At 45.7% G+C, this 27,135-nt stretch overlaps 1 protein-coding gene across 2 annotated transcripts in view; it reads left to right on the top strand.

Moving 5' to 3' along the window:
* The window catches only part of LRP8 (LDL receptor related protein 8), a 165,945-nt gene that overhangs the window by 133,654 nt on the left and 5,156 nt on the right, over nucleotides 1-27,135 (top strand). Inside the window, exons 4-15 of one of the 2 annotated variants that reach the window (XM_017733477.1) lie at nucleotides 7,911-8,273; nucleotides 14,533-14,655; nucleotides 15,005-15,127; nucleotides 17,963-18,082; nucleotides 18,212-18,337; nucleotides 19,052-19,223; nucleotides 21,611-21,838; nucleotides 22,398-22,516; nucleotides 23,955-24,094; nucleotides 25,271-25,412; nucleotides 25,835-25,987; nucleotides 26,543-26,743. In XM_017733477.1, coding sequence (XP_017588966.1) covers nucleotides 7,911-8,273; nucleotides 14,533-14,655; nucleotides 15,005-15,127; nucleotides 17,963-18,082; nucleotides 18,212-18,337; nucleotides 19,052-19,223; nucleotides 21,611-21,838; nucleotides 22,398-22,516; nucleotides 23,955-24,094; nucleotides 25,271-25,412; nucleotides 25,835-25,987; nucleotides 26,543-26,743 — 2,010 coding nt within the window. The remainder of the gene's footprint in view (nucleotides 1-7,910; nucleotides 8,274-14,532; nucleotides 14,656-15,004; nucleotides 15,128-17,962; nucleotides 18,083-18,211; nucleotides 18,338-19,051; nucleotides 19,224-21,610; nucleotides 21,839-22,397; nucleotides 22,517-23,954; nucleotides 24,095-25,270; nucleotides 25,413-25,834; nucleotides 25,988-26,542; nucleotides 26,744-27,135) is intronic. The other variant, XM_017733478.1, reaches the window with a different exon arrangement.

Raw genomic sequence — 27,135 nt, 5'->3', positions numbered from 1 at the left:
CAGTTCTGCTTCCTGAGCATATGATCTGAAGGCTAAATCAAAATCAGTAGCCTGAACTCAGCACAGTCCTACGCAGGAGAGGACCATGTCATGTTTGATGCAAGAGGAAAAAAAAAAAGAGTTGGTTTATGAGTCATATTAACAGATAAAACAACATCTGAAAGTCATCTTAGTGGCTGAAATACACTCTTTTCCTACAGAGGATGATATAATGGTTGGATTAACTTCGCTTTTACTTTGCAAAGAAATTTGTTTGATAAATGTATTGAGAAAGGTTTAGCTCACAATAAACACCACTTCATTACCCTTCTTGTTCCAATAACTTTAAAATAATTGCTCATGTTGAACATGTGAATCTTCATCTCAGGCCAAATCCAGGGAAGTGTTTCTTTCTATTCCCAAGTCACAGAAACTGCAAGGCAAATCCTAATGCCATGGAAATCTCATTGCTGTTAATGTGAGCACAGTCAGCACACGACCCTTACAGGTTTAATTGCAGTGAGTGCCACTCAGTGATTAAATTTTCCATTTGAGTAGAAAATCTAATACTGTTTTTTCAGAAACACTTGCCATTCTTTTCTGGAATTGTGGGTACATAGGTACGTTGTCTATATCATGTAATAGCTGTGCCCCCTAATTATCACATAACTGAAAACAGTCAGGGTCTGGTTGTTTCCTGAGCAGTCTGTCAGTTTCTTCCCCTCCCAAAATCACCACAGGGGTCTTGTGTTTATGGACTTGGTCATTATAGGATGTGCTTATGTTCATAACCTTGAATGGGGCTACACCAAATTCTGCCAATTGCCTCATTGCATCCCCAATGCTTCTTTTTTGAGGTACTTCTCCCTTCAGATCAGTTGTCTTGCAAACCATTTTATTTCAAAAGCACCTTTTTAATTGTTACTGAGCCTACATTCAAGCTCACTTTGGATCACTGTTCCTAGAGAAATGTGAGACATGGTTGGGTAAACTGGGGGGTTGAGAACGCAAAGCTCTCAGCCTTGCCTTGTTTTGCCTGTGCTCCAGAAGAGTTAACAGTGCATGTTCCAAATGCAGTGAATGTTTAATAGTGAAGCAAACTGCAATTAGAAGCAATAGCTCCTCTTACAGACAGTTCCCATCAAGCGAAGTAAATTAGTGGAAGTGGAAGTTTTATGGGGTACTGAGCTCACTGCTTGCAGTGTGAGCTCTGCTTTGTCCCTCACTGCTCAGGTGAGTTCAAACCTGTGAGTTAGCAACCTCCAGGATGCCCTGCTTAGTTATGGCAGTAACTTATAAATGACTTGATTGATTATGGGGAAATGGCTTAGCTTTCCAACTGGTTAAACTGGTACCATACCTGTGCTTAGGAACAGGTAAGGGTAAAGAGAAAGTGGCAGGCCAGTGACATGGCTGTAGAGCCATGGGCTGGGATTCCTTGCCTTTCCCACGTTTTCTAAAAATAAACCCAATTGTGCTGTCATTTGCCAGTGTGATTGGAGTGTAGCTTTTAGGATTCTGATGATGCCTCTCTCCTGAGTGGGACATAAGGAACCAGAAAACAAGGGGGAAAACAGGCAGGTCGTGTCTCTGTGACAGCAGATGAGCACAGAGTGGGAATCTGCCCAATGGGTGGAAGGTGGCATCCATGGATTGGCTTTTCCTGGCAAAGTGTCTGTGATTTATTTTAACTCTGAAATGGCAAAATTAAATCCTGGTCATGCAGAAAATGCTGTGCACAGAAATCCTGTGCAGAAAATGGATAACCACAGAGAGTCCTGCTAAATCCAAGAGGTTTCAGTGTGTGCAGTAATGTGGGATTTGTGTGCACTGTCCCAGGATGAAGTCCAGCTCAGTAATGCCCTGTTCTGCTTGCTGAACGTTCATATATTCCTCAGAAATACAGAATTTTGTGTGATGAGAGCAGCTGTTAGTTTAATGGCTATTATCAGATGTTTCTGAGGGATTTGCTAAACTGGTATAATTTGTAAAATTGCCATTTTAATAAGCAAGTCATGTCTAAGGGAATGGGAGTGAGCTTGTCCTGTACAGGCTCCAATTTTCAAAGTCAGGAAAAATACTCACTAGACACATCACAGCATTATTTTTTCTTCCAGTTAAATTTTGGCTAGTACCAAACATCTCCAATCTGATTCAGCTGATTCTATTCCAGTTAGAATATAAAAGAGTAATAATAATGTCTTCATCCTCATGAGATCCCCATGGGGTGTCTTGGATTGTCACAAAAGCAGGACAGTATTTACCTCTGGTATTTTGACCATCCATTTTTGTCTTTCAAGATGCTTTATTTTACCCTTTAACCCTCTACACTGAATTCACTTGTTCTTATTTTGAGGTCATTTACAGTCATTTAGCCAGAAGAACCTCTGATAAACTTCCTAACCCTTTCCTGGCTTGAAGGAAAATTGAGGAGACCGCAGGTATGAGTTGCAACCTTACTGCACATACGTAAAATTAAAGACAGTGCAGAGTGTACATACCTTTGTACATGGACTGCTTCTCTCTGTAAATTGGGGGTCATAATTAATTCTGTTTTCAGATAATTAAACCACTTGGAATGAATATATGAATCTCAGGAAATACATTGTAAATCAGCACATACATTTTTGAATCAACTATTATTTGTCAGCAGGGACTTTGGCATCTGGTTGCTGGGTTATAATTAACTAATACTATGCAAATACTGCTGCAGAGAATGGGAAAATGACTGATTTGTGTTTGAGGGCAGTGTGTGACAAAGGCAGCGGGCACATGCAAATATTAATTTGCAGGAGTGCGTGAGATGGCTCCTTAGCTCCATTAGTGATTTGAACAATATCAGGAATTACTATTCCTTCTGCAGGCTCCATCTAGATGGGCTTTTCGGTATCAATCACCATAGCAACAACCACTGTTGGGAGTGAGGCTGCAATTCCACTGCATTATTCCCTCCATGGGAGGCCTGTCATTTTTTCAGAGCAATGAGCTTCAAGGTCATCTTCATTTACCTCCATCTCTTTTGCTGTCCTTCCTGGAGGGCAGCTTTCCATGGGAAACTTGTCCTTCCAGGCACAAATCCACACTTTAAAGACTGGCATTTGATGGAAGATCTGTATGAAATATTCAGGTATTTGGTAAGCAGTTGATGGCAGGCAAAATAAATAATTTAGACAGAATTAAGCCTGAAAATAAATACTAATTAAGCAAACCTAACATGCTGACAATGCTGGTAGCTGGGAGTTCCAACATAATCTACCCTGTCTGCACTCTGTGACCTCCTTATCCATGGCCCAGCTCAGAGATTGGTTCCTGTGGGCTGGGGGAGCTGGGCTTGCACTTGGGGCAGAAAACCTGCACAGGTGGAGCTCAGGACTTCCACCCCTCAGCCCTGCAGAGCTCAAATCCTAAACCTGAGAGCTTGGGAGAGTTCCTCAAGTCCACCAGCCTCTCCTGCCAGCGTTGAAGCAGCCATGAATCAACAGCAGATCTCTCCCTCCGTGATGCAAATGTTGGTATGCACAAATCATCCTTTGCCTGCTTTAGAATATCCATTATCAGATTTAAACAAACATAAATTTTGAGACACTTTGTTTTTTTTTAAGTTGCTTTGGGGACAGTATCAGAAAAATACGGTGTAATAATTCATCTTCTTGTCTTCACCATCAGTAGATAATTGCTGCTGTCCACTTTGCCACAAATTTTACCAAATAATTATCTTTCTTCAAGCCATTCATGTAATTTCAAGTGGAAATTGCTCTTTTGGAGGAGATGAATTAAATACCTGACTCTTACTGAAAAGCTATAAAATCTTTAATTAGAGATTAGCAATGACAGCAGTTACAGTCCCTTGTACATAATTCCCAGCTCCTGTGAATAATGGATATACCATTTATTAAATTTTTTCAATTTTACCCAGATTTGAGGATCCATGCTTGGTAGAGTTGTCTATTGTAGAAATGTTATGTACAAACATATATTTTTTGAAATGACAGTTTTTAATGAGTGCCCGGTATTGTTAGAGAATTCTGCATCTTGAGAGCATTCTGCTTTTTTCTAAAAGCCCTTAAAAAGCATGTGGCAGAATTATCTGAATTTTTGGTGCCATGCCTGAGCTAAGATTGTTCCTGCTGTGCCAGACTTTAACTAAAGCCTCTGGTTAAATCCTGGCTCTGGGCAAAAGAGAACCAGCCAGTAGTGAAACACTAACTCCACAACTGCGATCTCTCTGATCTTCTGTTATTTTATTATTTTTAACTTCCTCTATCCCAAGGCTGCTTCTGCTCCACTCTCCTCAAGAGATGTGACAAGACTGCAGCTGCAGGATGTGAGGCAAAAACTGTGACAGTTGTGCTTTACAGATTGGCACATAGCAAAGGGTAGAAATTAATGCAGAATAACTCTGGTATATTTTGTCTATAGGCAAAATCACATCTACACTATCATTTATGTGTGGTATTTTACTCCCTAAAATTGTGAAGAACCTTTACACATTACAGCGCTCTACACTAAACTGTTGTTATAGTTATGCATTGAAGACTGTTGATTGAAAAGTTCTTGACAAACATTTCCAAGATTTCTATTGGGATCACTCATGTTTGAAGTAGGTTTTGCACCTTAGAGTACAACATTTATTAATTTCTTCTGTGCTAAAGAAAGCAAATTAATATTTGATTCCTTGGTCTTGAGTGAATCAGCCTACAAGAGGACAGGTAGCAAATTTGGAGAATGCAAACAAATTGCTCAAGTCAAAAAATACCCCAGTGATCATTTAACTGCTATTGGCACGTTTTCTACTGAAATGGTCTGGGGGCAGTGAAATACTGTAGTGATGGGGCTGCGAGGTACCCTGACAGATTTATGAAAGGGGATGTGAAGTAAACGGTCCCTGGGACTTTGCTGCCCCATGTCCATCTCTCCAGGTGCTGTGTAAGATCATTGCAGTGCTTTATTTCTTGTGTTCTTGGCTCCGGCGCCGGGCGGTGCCGCAGGGTCCCGGCAGCGGCTCCTGCCCAGGCAGCCGGGGACAGCTCTGCTCCCCGTGCCTGTGTGTGCCAGAGCATCCCCCCAGCGCTGGGAGCTGCAGCCTCTGCCTTACCCTGGCGTGCCCTGAGGATTTCAGCTGTCAGGCAGGATGAGGGAAGGGTGAGAGGTGTTGGCACGTTATCTGCCTTCCCACGGCGGCAGCAGGGCACACGGGAGGGAGGGATGGAGCTCTCTGCTGCAGGCAGGTGTGACCCAGAAGGAACTGCTTGATCCCCCCCTAAGGACTGTGGGGGTGGAGAGGGGAGTTACCAACAGCCAAACTGCTGTGCTTGTTTCATGGAGAGAGAGCTTGTAGTCTCTAGTGCTGACATCACACTGAACTTAATGTTTAAAAAGAAATAAAATAATCATGACCATGCAATTTTTCTAGCTAGCAATTCTCAGGCTTCACTGAGAAAGTCCTCATGAGAGGTAACAAAAGTTGAACTGCTTCTACTTTCTGGCTGTGATTATCAGTAACTTTATATCTGTACTGGGATTTGTAGGTGCAGAGGAGGAGCTTTGTGCAAACTTCCATTGTCTGTATCCCACTCCTATGTTTATCAGTCTCTAATTTGCCAATACAGCAGATTTCTGAAGGGAAATACGTACAAACAGGAGGAGGGGTGGAGGTGGGACCAGGAAAACAACAAGGGGGGAAAGAGGGGCTCATTACAGTTGGTGGAAAGGAAATTTATGCACATTTGGAGTGTGCAAATCATTACAATCTTGCCCAAACATTAGGGATCAAAAGGCTATGCAAGATTTTTCTCTCTGATCTGAGATTCATCAAAATAATGCCAGAAAACCAGTTTCTTCTCAGCCTTTTATCTGTTACAGAAGCTGTACGTAGCCTTAGAAAAATTGCTGTTTTCCCCCTACCATTTTAAAATAGATTGGTAAGATTATAACTCTTACCTTAAATTGCCACTTTATGGAGGAATGTTCTATATGCAGTTCCATATTATGGCCCTGCTGAAGACAGTGTTAAGTTATATAGCTGTGTACTGATCAGTAGGGTCAATAGATTATTTCTAGTTATGGGGTAAGGGTAGAAAAATCTGCTGAATGGAGGAAAAAATCAGAATTTGGGTGAAAATCAGAGCATTTTAATGGTCTTAATTCTGCCATGCAAAAGAAGAAGGTTTTTAGATGCTTCTCCACCAGACTGTGTTTGTATTTCAGGTCCTTATGAGAAGAATTCACCTCCTAATATTAGTTCTCTGATCTCAGTTCCTTCTGTTTGGAGAGGAAAAATTGTGGCTGCTCCAAGGGACAGATGCCTGGTGAGGGCATCTCAGTATCTAAAATATTTTACCAAGTGCAGAAGGAGCCTGAGCAGCTCCTTTGACCTCGCTCTGTTGCATTTCATGATTGGTGTCAAGTGGGGCAGCTGAGATTCTCTTTAACGCTCCTCCCTGCTGGAGGGAGCCTGGGTCCTGGCCAGTGCATGGTAGCTGTGCAGCAGGGAAAGCAATCCTCTTTCTCTTCTGCTTAGGTGGATTGCTATGCTGTAATATCTGGAAAGCCTGGGACTAAATGGGACAGAGCACAGGGCAGGAGGGGAGAGGTGCATATACATATATGTGTGTGTATATATATATATATATTCATGCTCTGATGTAAAATGAGAGGCTGCTTAGTTTATCAGACAGAGCCCAGCAAGTTTTCCAGCCAGAATGTAAATAAACATCTGTGCAAGTGGATATGTTCTTAACTGCTAGATAAATACAGCTTTATTCCTAGGTATAAACCAGACATAATATTGCAATAGAATCCTACTGGGTTCCTGTCACTGGCTGAAAGCTGGGATATGACTGATCCTTTATAGGGTTTCTGCTGCTTTCCAGGTGCAATTGCCATTGCAGTGATGGGTACCATCTAAACTGTGTGGTTTAGTGTAGGGGCTCTGCAGATACGGCAGTAAATACTTCTGCTCCTGAAGACAAAAAGATTCCCAAGTGCAATGTAAAAAAAAAAAAAAAAAGTCTTATTGTAAATTTATATGCATATATTTATTGTACTTTTAATTTATCAAAGCCATAACTTCCCTGTAGAGGACTGAAACTGTGGAAGCAGAATTCTTTTTTAAGTAACTACCTCAAAGTACTTAGGGAGAATTTCTTCCAGGGTTTTGGTTCCCCCACACCTTGACAGAATAAAGTGACTTCGAAGTGCACTTTGTTGGAATACCTGAGAGTTTAATTTGAGCAAGCATCTCTGCTTCAGCTGTCCATTAGGCTTGCAGAGGAGAGTGCTCTACTCAGCTTTTATCTGACAAGCACCTCATTTGTATGTTAATGTTGAGTTGTGATTTCCAGGGAAGGCATTCAGCGTGTTGTAAAGGGCCTTACTGGCAGATTGCAGCTAAATTGATGCTCGACTCACTAAATATTTACCCTACACATCCCACTTAATATGTCCAAAACCAGGCATACTGTGAAATCCTGAAACCTGATTCTGTGCTTATGAAAGTCAGGAAGCTGGTAATGTCAGCTTGGTGCCAAGCAGAGCCCCGGCGCTGCCAGCACAGCCCCAGCCTCTCCCTGCAACCTCCTGCCCATTCCCATTCTGTGCTGCTGCTCCTGCCCCGGGGCTCACCTGGCTGCTCCTCAATGCCAGGGCAGCACTGCCCCCGCTTCTCCCACCCGCAGTTCCCACAGCCCTGCTGCCCCTGCTTCTCCAGGGTTGCCCATGGTCCCTAGAGGATGCATCCTGAGGCCCATCTGGGGAGGGGAGCACTGCTCCTTACCACATGGTTATCACTGGGAGAAATGTTTTGGGGTAGGACAGCCAAAGTAATGCCTTTGTGCCTTTCTCCTCAGACATCCCTAATGTGCTAAAGCTGGTGCAGTGGTGAGGGCTGGGTTGGAGACCTCCCAGCTCACCTGTTTGTTTTTATTCCCAAGCCTGTTCTCCCAATGAGTTCCAGTGCAGTAACAAGTCGTGCATCTCCATCATCTTCGTGTGTGACGGTGACAATGACTGCGGGGATGGCAGCGATGAAAGGAAGTGCTCCCCTCTGACCTGCAACCCCAACGAGTTCCAGTGCAACAACAGCGTGTGCATCCCGGAGCTGTGGGTGTGCGACAACCAGCCCGACTGCGAGGATCAGTCGGACGAGTCCATGGAGAAGTGTGGATACGACGCCAAGGCCCTCAACACATGCGCAGCCCATGAGTTCCAGTGCGGGAATGGCGAATGCATCCACCTCAACTGGAAGTGTGACGGGGATGAGGACTGCAAGGACAAGTCTGATGAGCAGGACTGCCGTGAGTGTCTGCAGGGGCAGGGCCCAGGGCTCTCTGGGCTGGGGTTGGAAGGGCCAGGAGGCTGCTGTGGGCCGTGTTTGAAGCAAGGCTTTGATGTCTGAGCAGCAGCTGTGCCAGACAAGGAGCGCTTGTGTCCCACACGGCGTGGCTGGGTGCCCAGCCCAGCAGGGTCAGGTGTATTCCATACTCCTTTTGTGCTTTTTCCTTGAGAATCCGGAGAGGAGGTGTAAGAGCTGTTGGATGGTACCGTGCCTCAGAAGAGATCTGTTTCACTAGAAAGACAGGGAGTGAAAAATGGGAAAAACGTTCAAAGCCCTCAGGCTGCATGGTGGGGTCACAGCCTGGAGGTTAGGAGCTGCTATGCTAAAGGGAATATATGATCAGCAGAAAAAAAAAAAATTCATTTTCTGCCTCTGAAATTGGAGTATACTGAACAAGGCAGTCAAGAGAAGTACCTCTGAAGAATCCAGTTTGAAGTGCACTTTGAGCTTGGCTTGATAAAGGCACAGAGCTAATAAATAATGGATTTCTTTTCAGCTGGCTTTATGCATTTAACATGCTGTTGTTGGTATGTGTGGTATTTTGAATGTTTCATCCATTTTTAGCCACTAAACTGTTCAAGCTGGTCACTTACCTGAGGAGGGAGAGAGAAGAAAACAAGAGCAAAATGTTTTGCTAGAATATTCATAATGACAAGATTGAAATTAAATATTTACATAGCTGTTTATATTTAGCATCTCTGACATTGGGCCCCCTCTGGGGACGAAGGCATCAACCAGCTGCAAACCCAGGTATTATTGCAAGGTATCTAAGAAAATTTACCACTTTTGCCAGCACCATCTTTTCATACCCATGACAACACCAAGTCCAGGCTGGTGAGCTCAGAACAGCTGTATGGGAGAGCTCTTCAAAGAGCTGGGGGTCAGACTCTCTTCCAGAGAGAGAGAAGCAGGTTTAAATTTATTGTCTTCTTTAATAAGAGGAGGATGTAGTGCATCCTGGACACCACTGTTTGCACTGCAGGAGAGCAGGGGGACAAGCCACAGGTTACCCTGGAGCTGCCGTGCCTTTCAAATAGCCAAGGACTCTTTAAAGAGAGGCAAGAGCTGAATAGGGGGAGCCAAAATGTTTTGTCAGGAAGAGAGCAGCTTTGGCTGCTGGATATAAGGCTGTCAACCCAAGGAGGGGTGGATTAGGTAGGCTGTCTTTTCCTTCATCTCCAAGAAGGTGATGAAGTTGCTGACAGAGTTCTTGGGCTGCAGGTACCCCTGCCAGGGTCTGAAGGGTCACAGGGACTGTGGAGTCAGGAGATAAAGTTGGTTCCTGGCTGTTTCAAGAAAGCCATGCAGAAGCACATCTGGTGGAGATGGGCACTTCTGGCTGGGGCAGCCTTGGTGGTTGGTGCCTGTTTTCATTCTGATACCTCCTGTGGGCAGTCCTGTACCTGTGTCCCCTCTGAATCAGGAGACAGTGGCAAGGGCCATGTTACAAACACAGCTGAAGAACTGGTGTCTGGTACAGCGGACTCCAGCAGAACTGATCGCTGTCCCATGGGATGCATTCCCTGCAGTAACAGCAACTTCACAGGATGGCTGAGTTTGGACAGCTCAGGAGAGGGAAAGGTGAGCTCCCTTCTATTGCCAAGTGGAGAAAGAGGGGAGCAGCTCACTGATGGTGTTTTCCGATGAAATGCCTCTTAAATTTCAATCCCTGTTGTTCAACTTGAAATGTTTTAAGTCTTTCACAGATCCCATTTATTTTGACATTCTGCTGGGTTAGAGGAGTGGGACTGTGCCCATGTACCTTCCTGCAGGGGGCCCACTGTTCCCCAGCTTCTTTCCTTGGTCTGATGGCCACCAGCCGTGTCCAGCTGAGCTCAAAGTGCCGAGCCATGAGGCCCGAAAGGAGCACGGCTCCACCAGCCTCCCTGAGCTGCAGAGCAGCCTCAGCCAGCAGCACTTCCACAGGCACCAGAGGCAGCTCCCAGGGCAGAGGACGCAGCTGGATACCGCTGCAGCACAGCACGGTGCTGACAACCAGTGGAGAAAGGGGGAAATGTGGCAGAAGCGACGAGACAGTTCTGAGCAGTGGAGATTTAGCACACGAGGGTCTCTTCCCATAAAGTCTCAGTCCAGCACAATGTGGGTTATCTACCCGGGAGAAACAAGCATGTGAGCTGGTTCTGCTGCCTTCAGTCCTATGGACTGGGGAACAGGGAGATTCAAAGCCCAACGTTTTAGCTACCCCAGTGCTGCTCTGCACAGAATGCCTGGTTCTGCTTGCACCCCAGTGCCACAGTGGTGTGTGAGCCCACGGCCATTCGCAGTGCATGGTTGAGGTAGCAACCGCGAGAGGCCTTGCAGCACTGAGTGCTCGTGTAGCCGATGCGTTCACTGGGTCAGAGCCAAAATTAACGTTGCTTCCCCATCCTAAATGCAGCTGTTGCTGGGGTGCCCCTACCTGCAGTAAGAAAGGGACATTTGGGAGCTCTGGAAGCTCAGTGTCACTGCCCATCTGCTGGACTGAAGAATTTAGGAACCTTTATGATTCTTTTCCTCTCCAGAAATTCTCTGTTTGAGATCAGTATCATGTGGCATGCAGGGAGTCACAGGTGTGTGACGCTGCTCTGTCCCCTTAGCAACAGGGATGGCACATGGGCCCCTCAGCTGGACTTCATTAAAGCTGCAGATCCCGCTACATCTTCTCTTGCAATGGGGATCATATGGGGTTTGTGCAGTATAAACAGAGGGATGGGAGCTAATGCTTTTAAAAAAAAGTTATGAGGCCATCACCTGTCATTTGTTATAAACATTTTGGATTGCTAAATGAGTAGAGCAGAAATGAAGGGTGACAATTGGTGAACAGGTTTTGGCAGCAAGACAGCAAATAAATAGGAGGGAATGAGTCATTTCAGGAAAGCTGTGTGAGAACATTGGGTGGCTGGGGTTTTTTCCATAGCATATATATTCAAATATGTATATATGTATATTTATAAATTAACATTAGGTTAGATTTATTAGTCTCCAAATCTGGAATGGTTATATTTTAAAATGTCCTTTGCAAGTTGCATTAGGGCATCCAGGAGGGAGAATAAATAATGCTAACAACTGACAGCAAGAAACAGACCTCTTGAGACCTGACCTCACACTTTCCTGCCTCTGTCTCCCCATCTATAAAATGGATTGATGCTTTTTCCAAATGTTGGGATTTTCTTTTTTGGGGAGGAAGGGAAAAAAAACCAGAAACCAGCAGAAACTAAGGCTCAGATCTGGAATCTGGAATATATCTGCTGAGTTTGAGCGATGCAGCTTTGTGCCCAGGATTTGTAAATGGGAAGTGTGTCTCTTTGAGGGCACCTGTTAATTTAGCAGGGCTTTGGTAATTTGTTTTGTATTTGATTTGCAGAGGAGATGGCTGTAAAACTACTGAGATTTCACGGATTCAAACCTTCCAAATTACCACAGCAATTTTCTGAACATCTTGTGCAAATAAACAGCACAGCTCTTCCCTCTTCTTGGGTTATGGCTTTGCCTTGGGAATGGCCTTAATGGGAAGCTGCTGTCAACTCTGCCAGTGGGGCTGAGATGGGTTAGTGTCTCAACTTAAAGATAACATGGAATTCTCCTGAAAAATGCAGCAAAAAATAGAAATGTCATACATGCATTTTAATGCTTTTGTGATCTGTAAGAGCCATTATTGTATCTGCCTTTTCTAGATGTCTGTTAAGAGCTTCAGAGGCTGTTGCTCAAAGGTCTGAACTTCCACAGCTCTGGTGGAGTGAGAAATGAGCCAGGAAACCCAGCCTGGTCTCCAAACTTCTTTCTCTTCTTGAAGCAAAGCCTTGTGCAGTGGAGCTGTACAGCCCCACATCTGTGTTTTGCAGTCTCTGTAGCAACTGAGCTAAGAATTGTGCTGTCATTTTTCTCTCAGCCTTGTGGTACTTGTGCAACATTGTCTTTGCAATTCCTACAAAATTCTCCTTAATTTTAATTCATTTTAGGACTAGAAATCTTTCTGTTCTTAGCATTTAGCTATGCTTTTTAGAAGAGCTTTGAAGATTACAATTGAGGACAATTGTATGTTTTATAACAGCTGACTTCCAAATCTGTAGCTGTTGTCATGCAGATTTACTTGGTGAACTGGAGACCTGTTTCTGCTCTAGAAAAGACAAAACCCCCATTGGCTTTAATTACATTACACTTTTGTGAGGGGTTAATATTTATAGTCAGAAATGGAGGACCATCCTATCCTACCTCCACACATAGAAGTTGCTGCAGAAATGGTGAAGCAAACTGGTTTTCAAGTTAGGGGTGAAGACAAGAAATAATTGTGGCAAAGGACTTTTCAGTGAGACAACAGGAAAAGCCTTGCAGTGGCCAAGGTTTAGCTTGGCAGAAGTCAGGGTTTCCTGGGGAGGAAGGTGGTGTCTCCATGATCAGGGCTTCCACAGGCAGGTGGTTGTACATGCCAGGAACAGTCTAAGCAGAAGTGACTCTGCCTCCCTGTAGGAGTTCTCGGTGCCACTTCCAGACCTGTGGTCTGTGACTCTCCCAGACCACAGCTTTGTTTCTTTACCTCCTTCATTTTTCTCCATTTGGTAGAGCAGCAGATCCCACATGCTTAGTTTGGAGCTGCTGTCCCAGATGTCCCACTGAGGTTTCCCATTCCTGTGCCTGGGTTTATTAGCTGAAACGTGGCAGCACAGCTGGTCCCATAACTGTGCTTATTGCTTAAGGTTTTTTTGTTACTTTGCAGCTTTTTATGAATATAGTGCATATGGCTTTCCTCTCCAAGGAGCAGTGCTATTTCCAAACTTTCCTCATGTGAATACTGTGTATTTCTAATGACAGGATTTCTCCCTTCCCCCACCAGCCCTGCAGTTGTGGCTTTTCCTGTCTCTGGTGCCTTTTGCTGGCTGAAGATGCACTAGAACTAAGTCCAGTGAAACAGTCATGAACTTGGATCCTGCATCCATCGGGATGCAATCACCAATAATGTGGAGTCTTTGTGTAACTGATACTTCATGGTATTGATGCTAGCTCACTTCATGTCTGCAGCTCTTCCTGGGTTATCTGAAAGTAGTCATTTTTGTATTAGAACCAGTTTGTCAAATTGTCCAGGGAAGTCTGCAGACAGCTCTCACCTCCCATGTAGTAACACCAGTGCTGGCCTCCCCTCACTACTCGGAAGCAGTGATTTTCTGTCAGACCTCACCAGGACACAATCACATGATGGAAAGGCTGGAATCAGAAGCTCTCCAGGGTGCACTGCCTTAATAGGATTTTAAGAATACATCCAATGGGCCCCTCAGAAGGAAGCTGCAAAACATGTCCCAGGAACGAGGAGCCTGTTTGCCAGTGAACTACAGGCTGCCTTGTACCCTGTGTCGGCACAGGGCTGGTCCCAGCTAGGGAGGTCTCTCATTTATTGTAACTTGGGGAGGGAAATACGACTGCTTTTAGTATCGTCAGTGCAGGTGTCTGGTTTATATTTTTCCCCAGCTTTGCTGTTTCATCAGATCTGGTTTGAGTCCATTATAATCTGACCTGGACAAACGAAGTTCAGGCTTGAAACCTGGGCAGATATTGTGGAGGTGTTTAGGGCTGGAAACCCCAAGAAACAACACAACACCATGCAGTGGAGCTCTTCTGCCTTCCAGTGGGCTGTTGGCTCATGGGCATTCGGTAACCTGATGATCGTGTCTTGTTGCTGCCTTCATCCCTACTGTGACCACACTGGCTTTGGCAGTCACTACAGGTCTCTTGCCCAGGCCTTAGCCTGAACATGTTTTGAAATGTATCTTAAATGTAATTTTTTGTGAAGGAAGGAGAACTGAGGAGCAGTTGCCTTTGCCTACCCAGCGTCACTGTACACTCCCAGCTGGAAAGCAGTCTGGCCTCACACAGACTGCAGCCCCCAGAGCTGCTCCACTGCTGGGAGTTTTGCTGCCTGCTTGCTTTGTTCTGTCTCACCAGAGAAGCTTCACTGCTGGAACTGAGTCTGTTTTGACAGGGTGTGCTCATATGGGCTTTGATGCTGTTTTCCCAAGGATGTAGAGGGTGATGTAGGATAGCAGAGGGGCACAGGAGAACAGTGGCTGAGGCAGCTGCTGCCTCTGTTGCTTTGGTGGAAGCAGCCAATACTCTGACATTTGCTGACAGAGGGTGCAACCCCGGCAGTGTCAGAGGGACATGGCTAAAAGGTACCACACAAATGACTGAGTTCTGTGTGGCTGATGCTTGAATGTGTTGTCTTAAAGCTCTGGTGACCTGCCAGCCAGATGAATTCCAGTGTGGTGATGGGACCTGTATCCATGGAGCAAAGCAGTGTGACAAGGTGCACGACTGTCCTGACAACAGTGACGAGGCTGGCTGTGTCCAAGGTAGGTACAGATGGCTCTTTGCTCCTCATGCTCTGTGGGGTAAATCTGCCAGGGCTGCGTGGCCTCTGGAAAGGGAAGAGGCCTGTGCTGCTCCTCTGGGCCATGCCAAGCTGCTTCTTTTACAGTTTTAAGCCATTCTGGCAGTGGGATTGCTTGGGAGAGATGATTGTGCCGACCAGGCAGACTGCATGACTTGAAAAGTTCTTTGCATGATGTTCAGGCTCAATGTTCATTTGCTTAATCCTATTCCATTTCTGCTAATGATGCCCTCCTGAGCCTTATGTCAGCCTGTTTGTTGTCATGAGCCTCATCTAACTTAGTTGCTTTCCTCTCTTGCCCAACATGACAGAGTCAGCTTGTGAAAGTCCCAGCAAGTTTCAGTGTAAGAGTGGAGAGTGCATTGACGGAGGCAAAGTGTGCGATTCACATAGAGACTGCAGGGACTGGTCTGACGAGCCTCTGAAAGAATGTGGTACAGTACTTGCCTTCTACGTGTTGCTCCTGTTGTAACTGCTTCCCCTCTCCTCCATCTGGTGCTCACAGCTTTGAGTGTAACCACATGTAGCTGCTAATGCTATTTCTCACTCTGCTCCTCTTTCCTTGCCTTTATTCTCTCATCACCCTTCATATGAATATAATTAGTAGCTTAATCTGATCATCTGTAAGTTTGAACTGTGCCCTTCTCCACTCAGTTTTTATTCTTGGAGGGATGTATGAACTGAGCACAGGACTAGGAATGAGGAATTCCCCCTCTCCCCAAATACTAGTGTCCTCCACAGCACAGACCAGTTTATTTAGCCTCATTGCCTAAGTTACCTTTGAATTCTAAGGTGATGATAACACCATAAAAATATAGCATTGGGAACAGGCTTTGAAGGTGAAAACATGTAGAGTGGCAGCAACCCCTGAGAGATGACTTCAGCGGTTTCTGGGTTGTACATGTTGTTGCTGCTTCCCCCAGCATCGACAGCAGGCTGCTCTCTGCAGCGTCCTACCAGCTCTGGGCTGTGGGAATGCCAGGAGAGTCAGGGCTGACAGAGCCAGGGGAACAGAGCCCAGGCCACAGAACTGTGCCCCTCTCCATAGGGCAGCCCTTTCTTGCCTTTCCCACCAGACATTGTAGGCACCAGCCCCGATCTGCAGCATTACTCAATTACACAATCCCCAGTGCAGAGATGTCTCCAACAGGCATCTCTTCCCATGACATCATGGAGCTCAGTGGCTGCCCCTTAAATAACTCCTGTTCAGGAAGAACCATCAGTCTCTCCCTGTTTTAGACAAGAAAGTGTTTTGCATGCCTAGTGAGGATGCTCTTACCTCATGCTTCCAGTGTGCCCTTGCTTTTTTCCACTAATCTACATCTCCCTGTTTCTCTGAGTGGGTGTTGCAGTTGTCTGTCCATGGAGGTCTCCCAACAAAGCTGGCAGCCTGGTTTCTCATAGGAGACTGGGCAGTGGCACAGCACATCGGGGCTGGTGCTCAACCCAGTGGTTGTGGTGCCATGACTGGTGCAGCCCTGGGCTGGCAATGAGGTGTTGTCTGAGTTGGGAAGCAGAGAAGAGCCCCTAGGGGAAGGTGTTTCTTGAAGGGCGCAGTGCTGGGGGTTGCTGTGACTGTAATGCCTTCACACAGGTTATCTCCAGAGGAGGCAGAGATGCAGGACACACTCACCAGCTCAGTGTGTCTGTCTTAGCCTGGCTAAACTCTGCAGTGCCCTCTGAGAGTCCCCAAAAAAAGCACTGCAGAAGGCAGGATAACACTTGGCTATTTTAGTCAGGCAGGGAATATACTGCTGAAGTTTGGGTGAAGAGCAGCAGCTGCCCAGGCTCCTCCTGCCTGGCTCCTCCTCAGCTCTTCTTGAGAAGTGCAGCAAGTGAACCAGCACTTGATTTATAGCCCCTAAATCCATTCCACAAAGCACCCGTGAAACCATGGGAATCATCTTAGTGAGAGTTTGCTTGTTAATCAAAACAGCCTTTGTAGTATTTTGCAGAGAGCAGTTGTGCATGTTTAGAAGTCATTTGCTACAGACCCATGCAAGTGTAGGAATAGGAGATTTCTGTCCATAAATGTCACTGAACCCTGACAATACACAGTGGGGCTGTGGACACCTTCTCGGAGCCTGGTGAACTTGCTCTATTAATTACGTATTGCTATCTCTATATGTACCTGCTAGGAAGGTGAAAGCATCCCAGAGCTGAGATGGATTCCTTCTGGCATGGTATTTTCCCAGTCTTACTGACTTAATTGGGTTGTGGTTGTTTCCATTTTCTTCCAAGAGCAACGATTTAATGGCTCTGCTGTGCTGCTCACCTGCAGTGTGCAAGGAAGCAAGAAGTAAAAGATAAATGAAAAATTTGCCTTTAAATTGCATTATAGATTGGAGCAAATCTGTTTTCCTTGTTCTGGTGAGTCCACTATCCCTGAAATCCCACAGCTCCTGTTCAGCAGTCTTCCTTAAGGAGAGAACTTTCTCTTTACCTTTTGTAAGTCAATTACAACAAGAAGAAATGTTTTTTTCTGACAGGAAACCAGCTTTCCCCAACCTCTCATTCAGTTCTACTTACAAGGATCCATTTATTCTGTTCTTCCTTTCTGCACTTGAGAGCAGGATCAGAGAGGTGGCCTTGGATTAGAAAAGGCCCCAGGAGAGGATGGGGGCTGTTGCTTCATAAATTGCTCACTGGGGGCTGCCAGCAAAGACTGTTGTGGGGGACGTGTTTGTGGGAGGACTGTATCTCAGTGCTAATGGAGTATCTCTGACAGACTGCACTTCGGTGTTTTCTGGAATTTTTCACATAGATCATTCCTTGAAGCTAGATGGGAAAATAGTACAGTATTTCAAAACAGCTGGCCCCTGGGAGATGAGAGTCCCCCAGCATGAATTATTAAAGTGCAGAGAGACTGTTCAGAAAAGTCAACATGAACCAGCGCATGGGGAAGAAGGAGTATCCTGGAGAGAGCCCTCCAGTCCCTTGGAAGTTTCTCACATGTGGCAGAACAGCTCAAAGCAGCAGCTCTCTGATGGGATGAGATGCAGAGACTCACATACGCTGTATCCCCAGGGCTCCCCATTCATTCAGCCACTAGCTTTGAGTCCAAATGATCCCACAGAGTTGGTTTGGAATAATAAAGAGCAAGAAAGTGATGCAGTGGAGGCTTCTTATCTGTTAAGGCACTTGTGCTCTATAGGGCCAGTACCAAAACTGATAGAAATAGGAAAATTTCTGAGGAAATCTCTTCATTTTATTCAATCTCACAGCTAGAAGCCCCTGTTTGTCATAGGTGATCTGTGTATCCCCTGCAGGTGTTAATGAATGCTCGATGAACAACGGTGGCTGCTCACACATATGCAAAGACTTGAAGATCGGTTACGAGTGCGAATGCCCGCCTGGATACAAGCTTCTGGATAAAAAAACGTGTGGAGGTAATTGACATGCAAACAGCAGTCCCTTGTGTTTCACCATAGAGAGACGTGATTATATTCACTTGAGCATTGCTCCATCACAGATGGTTTGATTTCAAGTTATTGATGGGTTTCAAACACTCCTTTCAGACATAGATGAATGTGAGAATCCAGACGCTTGTAGCCAGATCTGCATTAATTACAAGGGAGACTACAAATGTGAGTGCTACGAAGGATACGAGATGGACACCCTGTCCAAGAACTGCAAAGCTGTAGGTAAGACAACGCCACAGGCACTAAAACTCTGCTTGCTCTACAGCACACTCCGATAAGAAAACACACTCACAGGGCTGAGGCAGGGGAACGGAAACGAAAGGAAACACGCAAAGCAAGCAAAGACATTTCACTGCGAGCAGCACAGAGCTGCTGCAGAGATAGCAGATGCGTCTCTAGGCAAGAACTACTGATCATGCAGATCAGAATATTTTAACAGTGTACAGAGCAAGATTGCAGTCACTGCTTGGCTGTTTGAAGCTGAAACTAGAAAAGAAAGTCTCTTGACAGGTGTTATTGAAAACAGTGCAGCAAAAACATTTAGTGGTAGTAGTATTGAAAGAAAGAAAACATCCCGATTAAAACAGGGTAGCTTTGACACCCCTCCACCCTCCCAGCTGTAAGTCACCAAAATCTGACCCAGGATTTTGCACTGAAATGGGAAATTGAAGATGAGTACATTCCCAGGAGTTTCACTTGTGCCTTAGCAGAACAGGCAGTCCAAGAAGCAGCATGTGTCCAGGGACCACAGAGGTGCCTGCATGTGACAGCCCTGCCTCTGGAGCAAGTTTCCACTTGCTTCCAGTGTGGTGTAAAGCTTCTGTACAAGCACAGCTATCAGTGACTGATAGTTCCACTGTTGTTCAAGAAATGGAAGTTGAATCCAGCCCTTGGGACAGCTGCTGAAGTGACAAATGTGCTGATTTTCTGTGGTAGGCAAGAGCCCATACCTGATCTTCACCAATCGCCATGAGGTCCGTAAGATAGACCTGGTGAAAAGGGACTACTCCCGCATCATTCCCATGCTGAAGAACGTGGTGGCGTTGGATGTGGAGGTGTCAACAAACAGAATATATTGGTGTGATTTGTTCTACCGAAAAATCTACAGGTAAGGAAGGGGCAAGAGAAGGACGTGTGTGTTGGTCCCTTCCCAAAGCTGCATTCCATCTGTACCCCCTAAAGCATTCCAGAGAACAGTGCAGGGTACAGGGCACCTGAGGGCTTTTCTGCCCTGACAGGGATTACCTGTTGTGGCCCAGACTTGGTAATCATTTTTAGGAATTGATAAAGACATCAGGGGCTCATGCAGTTATCTCCTTGATAATACAGGGTGACTTTTCATCAATGCCAGATCCTGCTGCACTCCTGCAGTTAAATGTAGGCTCTTGTTTACTGAACCATGGATACTGCAAAGCAGGGCCGAGGCTGCTTCTGCACTGTGAGTGTTATATGGGAAGCCACAAAGGACCTGGCATCTGGATGCACAAAGGAGGCAAATGGTGGGAGCAAGGAGGCAGCAATACAGACACAATCTGCTGCCCACTGTAGTCTCTGGTAGACTGGATTTAAATTCAGAGCAGCTGACCACAGTGCATGTTCTGTAACTCATTCTCACTCCTCCTTCAGCTGTTTTAATGGCATCCATCACAGTAATTATGTGCTGGGGCTTGTGAGTGTGCTTAGCCAAAGAAGCATTTAATTTATGTGCTGAAAATCCCCCGTGTATATTCTGATTTGCACAGCTATTGCAGCTTCTGCAGTGGTTTGCTCTGGATTTTAGCTAATGATCAGGCATGGGCTGATTGGTATCAGCACATGGGAGCCAGGCCAGGGTTTCTGCAGGCTCTGGTAGCTCCTGCAGCACTGGCAGGGATATCTGCCCAGACTGTGCTGGGTATTGACCACCAGTAGCTGGGCAGGTACCCTGAGGGGCCTGTGGGGCTCTGAAAGTGGGGGGATGGTTCAGAAGAAAGCTGTCAGCTCTCACCGGGTCTCTCACTGGGCAAGGGCTGAGTTCGTACACAGAGAATTATCCAAGACACTGCTCCTGCAGCGCTCCTGCAGCTCTCCAACAGCAAATGTCCTGGGATGCTGGGAGTCCCTGGGAACAAGCAGTCTGTGGTCAACAGGCTATAGCAAGGTGAACACAGTAGTACAGGAGGTAATTGCTGGCAAGAGATGCCATCTTTCATAATGCTCACCTCACTTGCCTTTCTAGATCCTGTCCTGTTGAGGTGATGTCCCCTTTGGGGTGTCAGAAGATCTTTTACAATATTTAGTTACTGGGAGAATTGAAATGTCACCTGTACTTGAGCCCTTCCATTGTGGAAGCTGCCGGAGCCTCTTGGCTTTCCGTCCTGTGCAGGCACAGATGGGAATTTATGTACCTATGGAACACATGTTATGGAACACAATTGTCCCACTGGCAAGGGATTAACTGGCCTGGAGCTGTGCACTTAGAGCTGGAATACTGTAATCTTGGGAGCACTGCTGGACTCCCAGAGAGCCCTGATGTACCATTCCTTCAGTGCTGGGTCAGAGACAAACCAAAACCATTCTTGTAGGGAAGATGCAGCAGCATGCTGGTCATCCTCGCTGACTCTGCATGGCCATTCCAGCCCTGACTGCAGACTGTAAAACTGTCAGGAATTCCTGGGTTTAGACACTTCAGTTCCAAGGTTCTAATCTGATACTGGAGAGCTCAGCTCCCATACAATTCCATGAGCTCATTCCATGAGCAAAGGCAGGATGGGCAATGAACAGAGGATGCAAAGCATCTTATGATTTCAAATGTTTGGGGCAGGGGGCAGAAACTTCCTGCTGTTTTATAACTGTTTTAAGATGTACTGAGTTATTCTAAGAGCCAGACTAAGCTTCTACAAACACTCATGCAAACTCAGAATAACTGGATTTCAGCTCACTCAGCAGAATTGATATTGAGAGCAGAATCAGCCTGTGTGGTTGTAGGAGCAACATTTCAGTTATTTATGAAACGTCCATGTGGAGTCTGCTGCCTTTCATTATTGTTTTGAAAGATTTTGAGGCTGCCACTAATATTTAGTGAACATATTCTTTATATCTAGTGAAATCACTTGCCAAATTAATGCAGCTTCATGAATTCCTTTGATGAATCATAATTAGCTACACAGCTCCTAATTCTGCAGTACATTTAAGTACATTTATTGCATGCTAAGCTCAACTCTGTTCAGCAGAGCCCTGAAGATTATATTTTTAATGTCCATAAATCCCACAAATCAATGCTGTTGAAGTTAACATGCCTGAAGTCAAATGTTTTCCTGAATTGTGCAGTTATAGCAGGAAACAGAACAATGAAAGGACAGTTCCCTACTGTGGAAATGCTGCTGCTGCCATACAGCAGCAGGAGAAAGCAGAAGGTTGCAGGAGCACCATAAGGGTTCCTGTGTCAGCCACGCTGCCCACGGGGCCCAGCCTCTGGGAGCTGTGTGTGAGCCCTGTGACCCCCTGTCCCTGCAGCGCCTACATCGACAAAGCGAGTGACACAGCCGAGCAGGTGATCCTGATCGACAGCCAGCTCAACTCCCCTGAGGGACTGGCCATTGACTGGGTCCATAAGAACATCTACTGGACAGACTCTGGAAACAAGACCATCTCAGTGGCCACTGCAGATGGAAGCAGGAGGAGGACACTTTTCAACAGTGACCTCAGTGAGCCCAGAGCCATCGCTGTGGATCCCACACAGAGGTAGGTGTGAACACCACGAACACCCCTTTGCCAACAGACATTCCGGTCGACTTTTTGCCCCTCTGACAAACTTGGGGTAGTTTTCATCTCACCAAGACTTCAGATGCCCTTTAAGATATACCCTGCAGTGGAACTGTGGAGATGCTTCAACTAACCCTTGGCAAGGTCCCTGTTGTTAAAAACAGTTCTGAAATTCATAGCCAGGTCATGTGTTCAATGGGCCTGAGCTGCCCCCCACACAGAGGCTGTCCTGGGAAATGAAGTCTGTCTGACTTGTGTTTGGGCTATTTGGATGAGTGAATGCTAGGTACCTAACAGACACAGCAGGAGAGTTTGCAGGGGTTAGTTAACTGGGGTGAGATTCTGCATTCTGGTGCCAGTTTTGTGGCAGATTACCCAGTGGGAGAACTGCATGCAGCTCCACCAGCAGAATTAACTGAAGTGGCTGAGAGCTTTGCTGTAATAAGGAGAGAACCTTAGTGCACCTCCTACTGCAATCAGCAGTGCAGGTTTCTTAACCAAGTCCAGGTTAGTGTTTTCTTACCTCTGCCTCTCTCAGGTTCATGTATTGGTCTGACTGGGGAGACAAAGCCAAGATCGAGAAGGCCGGTCTGAACGGCGTGGGGCGGCAGGTGCTGGTCACAGACAACATCGAGTGGCCAAACGGCATCACACTTGGTAAGTGCCCAGGTCAGAGCTACAGCACCCACGGGGGCTGAAGGAAAGCTGGTTTTATGGTTAAACAGGAAAACAAAATGGTAAATATGCAAAGGCACCTGCACACACAAATCCTAAACTGGTCTGTCACTACTGCTCGCAAACATGAGTTCTTTTATTTCAGTAGCACAAACAGGAAGTCTTGCTGCAGTCAGAACCTCATACTGCAGGAGCCTTGAGTTGTTTGTCATTGTGCCTTAAGGGAGAGGGAAATTTTGGGGGAGGATGCAGAGCTGTGACAACCCTTTGGAAGTCCAGAAAGCATCAGAATCCTTGGTGTTAAGTGTCTCTGTACTTCGGGCTGTCTCAGGAGCAGTGTCAGGATCCTGCACTGGACAGATGAATGATGCACAGTATATCAGAGAAAGGGACAGGGCCTTCAGAACCCATTCTCTGTCACCATTCCCTGCCTACCCAGCTGCTCAGGGCAAATGGAACCCACCAGAGGGCTGTGGTGGTTCTCACAGCCACAGCAAGCAGCAGAGTGGAAAGGAGGTTTCATGGAGCAGCAGGGAACATCCTGCTCTGGAGCTGTGTGTGTTTAACACCATGCAGATGTGAGGTTCTCCGCTTGGCTTTGAAAATTCTGGCTGTGCCAAGGATGTAGGAGGAAATGCTGCTGCCATTACATACTGCTGAAGTGCTACTGCTGTGAATAAATAATGTTCTCATTTAGTAATTAAGAAATTAATTAATGACTTGTTTAATTATATAACTTGTTTCTTGGCTCTCATCTACTTGCATTCTGTTCACTGAATCCCATCCAAAATGAGTGAATTTGCTCCAGAAAGAGAAATGCAGTGCTTAGCATTCCAAATAACATTGGATCCTTTCCTCCCACCCTTATCTGCACCCTCCCCAAACCTGGCTGGCTGTGGTAGGACTGTCTCCACCAGCAGATTCCCCCAGCCTGCAGCACAAGAAGGGTTTCTGGGCCCAGGATTCTTTTTCACTGAAAACATGTGAATCTCACAGCTCCTTTAGAGAGCTGTTTCATTGGAATCTCAGTAGTTGTTTTCCAGCAAGAGGCCAAGGCCTGAACAACTTTGGGAGGGATGAAGCTTCTCACCCAGGCACTGATGGAGGGAATCTGGGAAGCCCAAACTACTGCTGCCCTGCTGCTCCTGGTAACAAAAGAACCTCATTGTACAAGGCTGTCAGTCAGGCATTCCCCCCACACACACACAGCAGAATGTTCCTCCTTTTTAATCTTATTTATAGGGTCTTATCCCAGCATATCTGGGCACTGATTCAAAATCAGAACTAGTGTTAAAAAAAAAAAGAGAAGCCCAATAATAAAGAGATTAGTCATGCTGCCAGCAGGAAAAACATGCTGGGCAAGAGCAAAAGAGTTGCAGGAGCTGTGTGTCATTTTGCTTCATTGTGTTTTACTTTCCAGATTTGCTGAATCAGCGTCTCTACTGGGTAGACTCCAAATTGCATTCACTGTCCTGCATTGATTTCAATGGCAGCAACAGAAAAGTTCTGATCTCCTCTGTGGATGATCTGAGCCATCCTTTTGGCTTGGCAGTGTTTGAGGTAAGAGTGGAAAATGGATGCAGAACAGACTGGAGCCTGTAAGAGGTCCCAGAGTTGTTCTTGATTAAAAGCTCTGCCTTTTGCACAGCCCAGAGAGCTCAGTGAGGGCGGTCGCTGCTATAGAAACCGATAAACCTGGTGTGGCTTCAGCAGGGAAACTGGTTTTTAAAGCCCTTAATCAAGAGCAATGTGTTATGTCATGGTTTTACCTAACTGCAGCATCAGTGTATTAAATGATCCGGGGAACAAAGGCTTCAACTTTGGCACTCTCTGTAGGTCAGGTAAAGCAGAGAAAGGTCCAGTTGGCTTTTGGCTCGGGAAAATCCTTATCCTTAAATCCCTTATTCCTCCTATGTGAAGTGGGTAATATCTGGGCATCTAACTTTGGGCATGGGTTTCTCCAAGTCATTGTTGCTCTTTAGTGCTATCCCCAGCAGCAGCATTTGGAAGGATCTCTTAGATTATTTCCCCTCTCTGGTCTGAATAGCTGGGTAGAATAACAGACAACCTTTTTGCTTTTGCTAAGCTGCCCTTGGTTGTCCAGCAGTGTGGCTTTCCTTATGGAAATACACATGGGTTTAGCAGGCAGCAGCACACACAGATGACCAAGCAATTAAATACTGTTTGGTAATTGCAATTCCAGGGTACCTCTTTCACCAGTAATTTTGTATCTTCAACCATAGTATGCCATGCAAAAGATATTAATAAAAAAAAAAAAAAAAGGTGCTCAGCTTCCAGGTGTGCTCTAGGCACTGGCCTCTTCATAGATACCTGTTTAATGCAGGTCTTATCTTGGGAAAGGAGGAAAAAATCAGCAAGGTAACAAATGTTTCTTCTATGGAGTATGGCCCTTTGCTCATGATCTATCCCAGCTTACAAAGAAAAAGCAGTTCAGAAACAACATGGATGCAGTTTGTCTGTACCTTACCAAATTTCTCCTCCCTCACCTCAGTCTCAGAGCTACTCAAAATTACACAGCACTTTGTAAACTTGTAGGAGAGCTGGGCTTTTGAACATTGTCCAAAATAGAAAGAAAAAAGCTGCAGACAGCAGTAGCATGAACCGAAGGTGCCCCAACGTAGGAACACAGGGCACTAACTTTGTGACTGCTGGAGTTTACTCCAACTCGAGCAGGATTTGAGCAGGCCAGGTCAGGAATCTGTGCATTCCCTGCAGGACAGAGTGTTCTGGACTGACCTGGAGAATGAAGCGATCTTCAGTGCAAACAGGCTCAATGGCTTGGACATCTCCATTCTGGCAGAGAATCTCAATAACCCTCATGACATCGTGGTGTTTCATGAATTAAAGCAGCCCAAAGGTAAGAGGTGTCCTCAGGATGTCATGGCCCTGAATCAGGTTTATTTGAGCTGGCAAATGAAATGCTCCCTGATGGTTCTTGATGAGAGAGAAAGCACAGGTAATAATGGGAAATCAATGCCTAATGTTTGAAGTTCCTGCATAATTAATTCAGCAGCAGCATTTATTGAAGAACCTGCAATTTGCTAATAGCTGTTTAATTAGCATCTTTGATACCAGTGAGTTACTCTTGTCACTGTGTTGCTTCCCATTCATTATGTATTTGGGAAGTTTTTATAGTACTGTGTAATGTTCCACTCCACCATACAAACTGTAAAGACGCATAGGCAGCCTGATAATTTTCAGAGGACCTGATATTTCTTTGCCAAGGGCAAGAAATAAATAATTAGGAAAAAACTTGTCTTTTCTTCCATCTTTGAACAGCTCCAGACTCCTGTGAGCTCAGCTCCCAGCCAAATGGAGGCTGTGACTACTTGTGTCTTCCTGCACCTCAGATCTCTCCCCATTCCCCCAAGTACACCTGTGCCTGTCCTGACAATATGTGGCTGGGTCCTGACATGAAAAAATGCTACAAAGGTAAATACAGTCACATCTCCATTTCAGTATTCCAGCAAAACCATATTTACAGTGAACGTATTTCCTGATGGTGAAAACACAAACACCGGCTTCTGTATTCCACTCCTTGCTGCCCTCTGAGCAAAGCAGCACTGTGGTGTCCTTTGCTGAAAGCTTGCTTATTTTGGAACACTTAATCAGGAAAAGATACAGCAGGAAGGGGGGGGGGAAAAAGGACTAGGGCCCAGCACTAATTCTTGGTACAAATTCACAATCTTCTGAAGTTCTGAAAAAAACCACAAGTTTGTGAACTTCTTAGCTACCTTCAATACAGAGTGCTTTTTTTTGTTAGTATTAATAAATCAAGCTTGACTTCAGGAAGTCATTTCTGTAGCTTTAGGCAGAGAACTATCAATAGTTTGACTACCTGGGAAATAGAATTGGAATTTGGTTTCTGCTTCTCTTCATTAAACAGTCCTTCCCAGATATATGTCACCGTTTGTGATTTGCTTTGTGTACTTGCTTTAACCAAATTTCCTTGTTGCTCTTGGTTTTCACATCTTTCAACTACTGCAGCTCCTGTAGTGGTTTCCACAACCACTGCCGGCACCACGACCATCACTGCTGTACCTGGCAGTGCCAATGACACCACTGAAGTTGTTCCCAAAGCTGTACCAGAAGCTACAATCACCACCCCAAGTCTTCATTTACCTTCCACCACATCCATCCTGATAGATTCTGAGATGACCACTGGAAACAGCAATTTATCACAGCACTGTAAGAGAATGAGATTCCTCTTTCCTCCTTCTATGTCACAACTCCTCATGCACTGGTGGGACACCTGACCTAATGTCTGAGTTCCAGAGGGGTCAGGTGCAGGCACATCCTGGTGCACAGCAGGAGACATCAGCCCGTCTCTCTGCAGGCACCTGGATTATGATGGCCGCTGTCATTCCAGTCACTTGGCATGTTAAGGAACTTACATGAACTTTTATCCAAGGCACATGAATGGCCCTGAGAGTTCACATCAGCCCTTGCCTTGTGCCCAGTACTGGCTCATCCCAGCTTCAGTGCTGCAGGCAGTAGAATGGATGATTCTGCAGGTGCTTCACCTATTTTAGTTGTTTAATTATTTATGTGATCCAGCACAAGTTCTGGGTGAAAAATTC

This window comes from Corvus brachyrhynchos, unplaced genomic scaffold, assembly GCF_000691975.1.
Source record: "Corvus brachyrhynchos isolate BGI_N302 unplaced genomic scaffold, ASM69197v1 scaffold34, whole genome shotgun sequence".
Classification (NCBI taxonomy): domain Eukaryota; kingdom Metazoa; phylum Chordata; class Aves; order Passeriformes; family Corvidae; genus Corvus; species Corvus brachyrhynchos.
The sequence above is the reverse complement of the archived record's forward strand: the minus strand, read 5'-3'. Positions and strand labels throughout refer to the sequence as shown.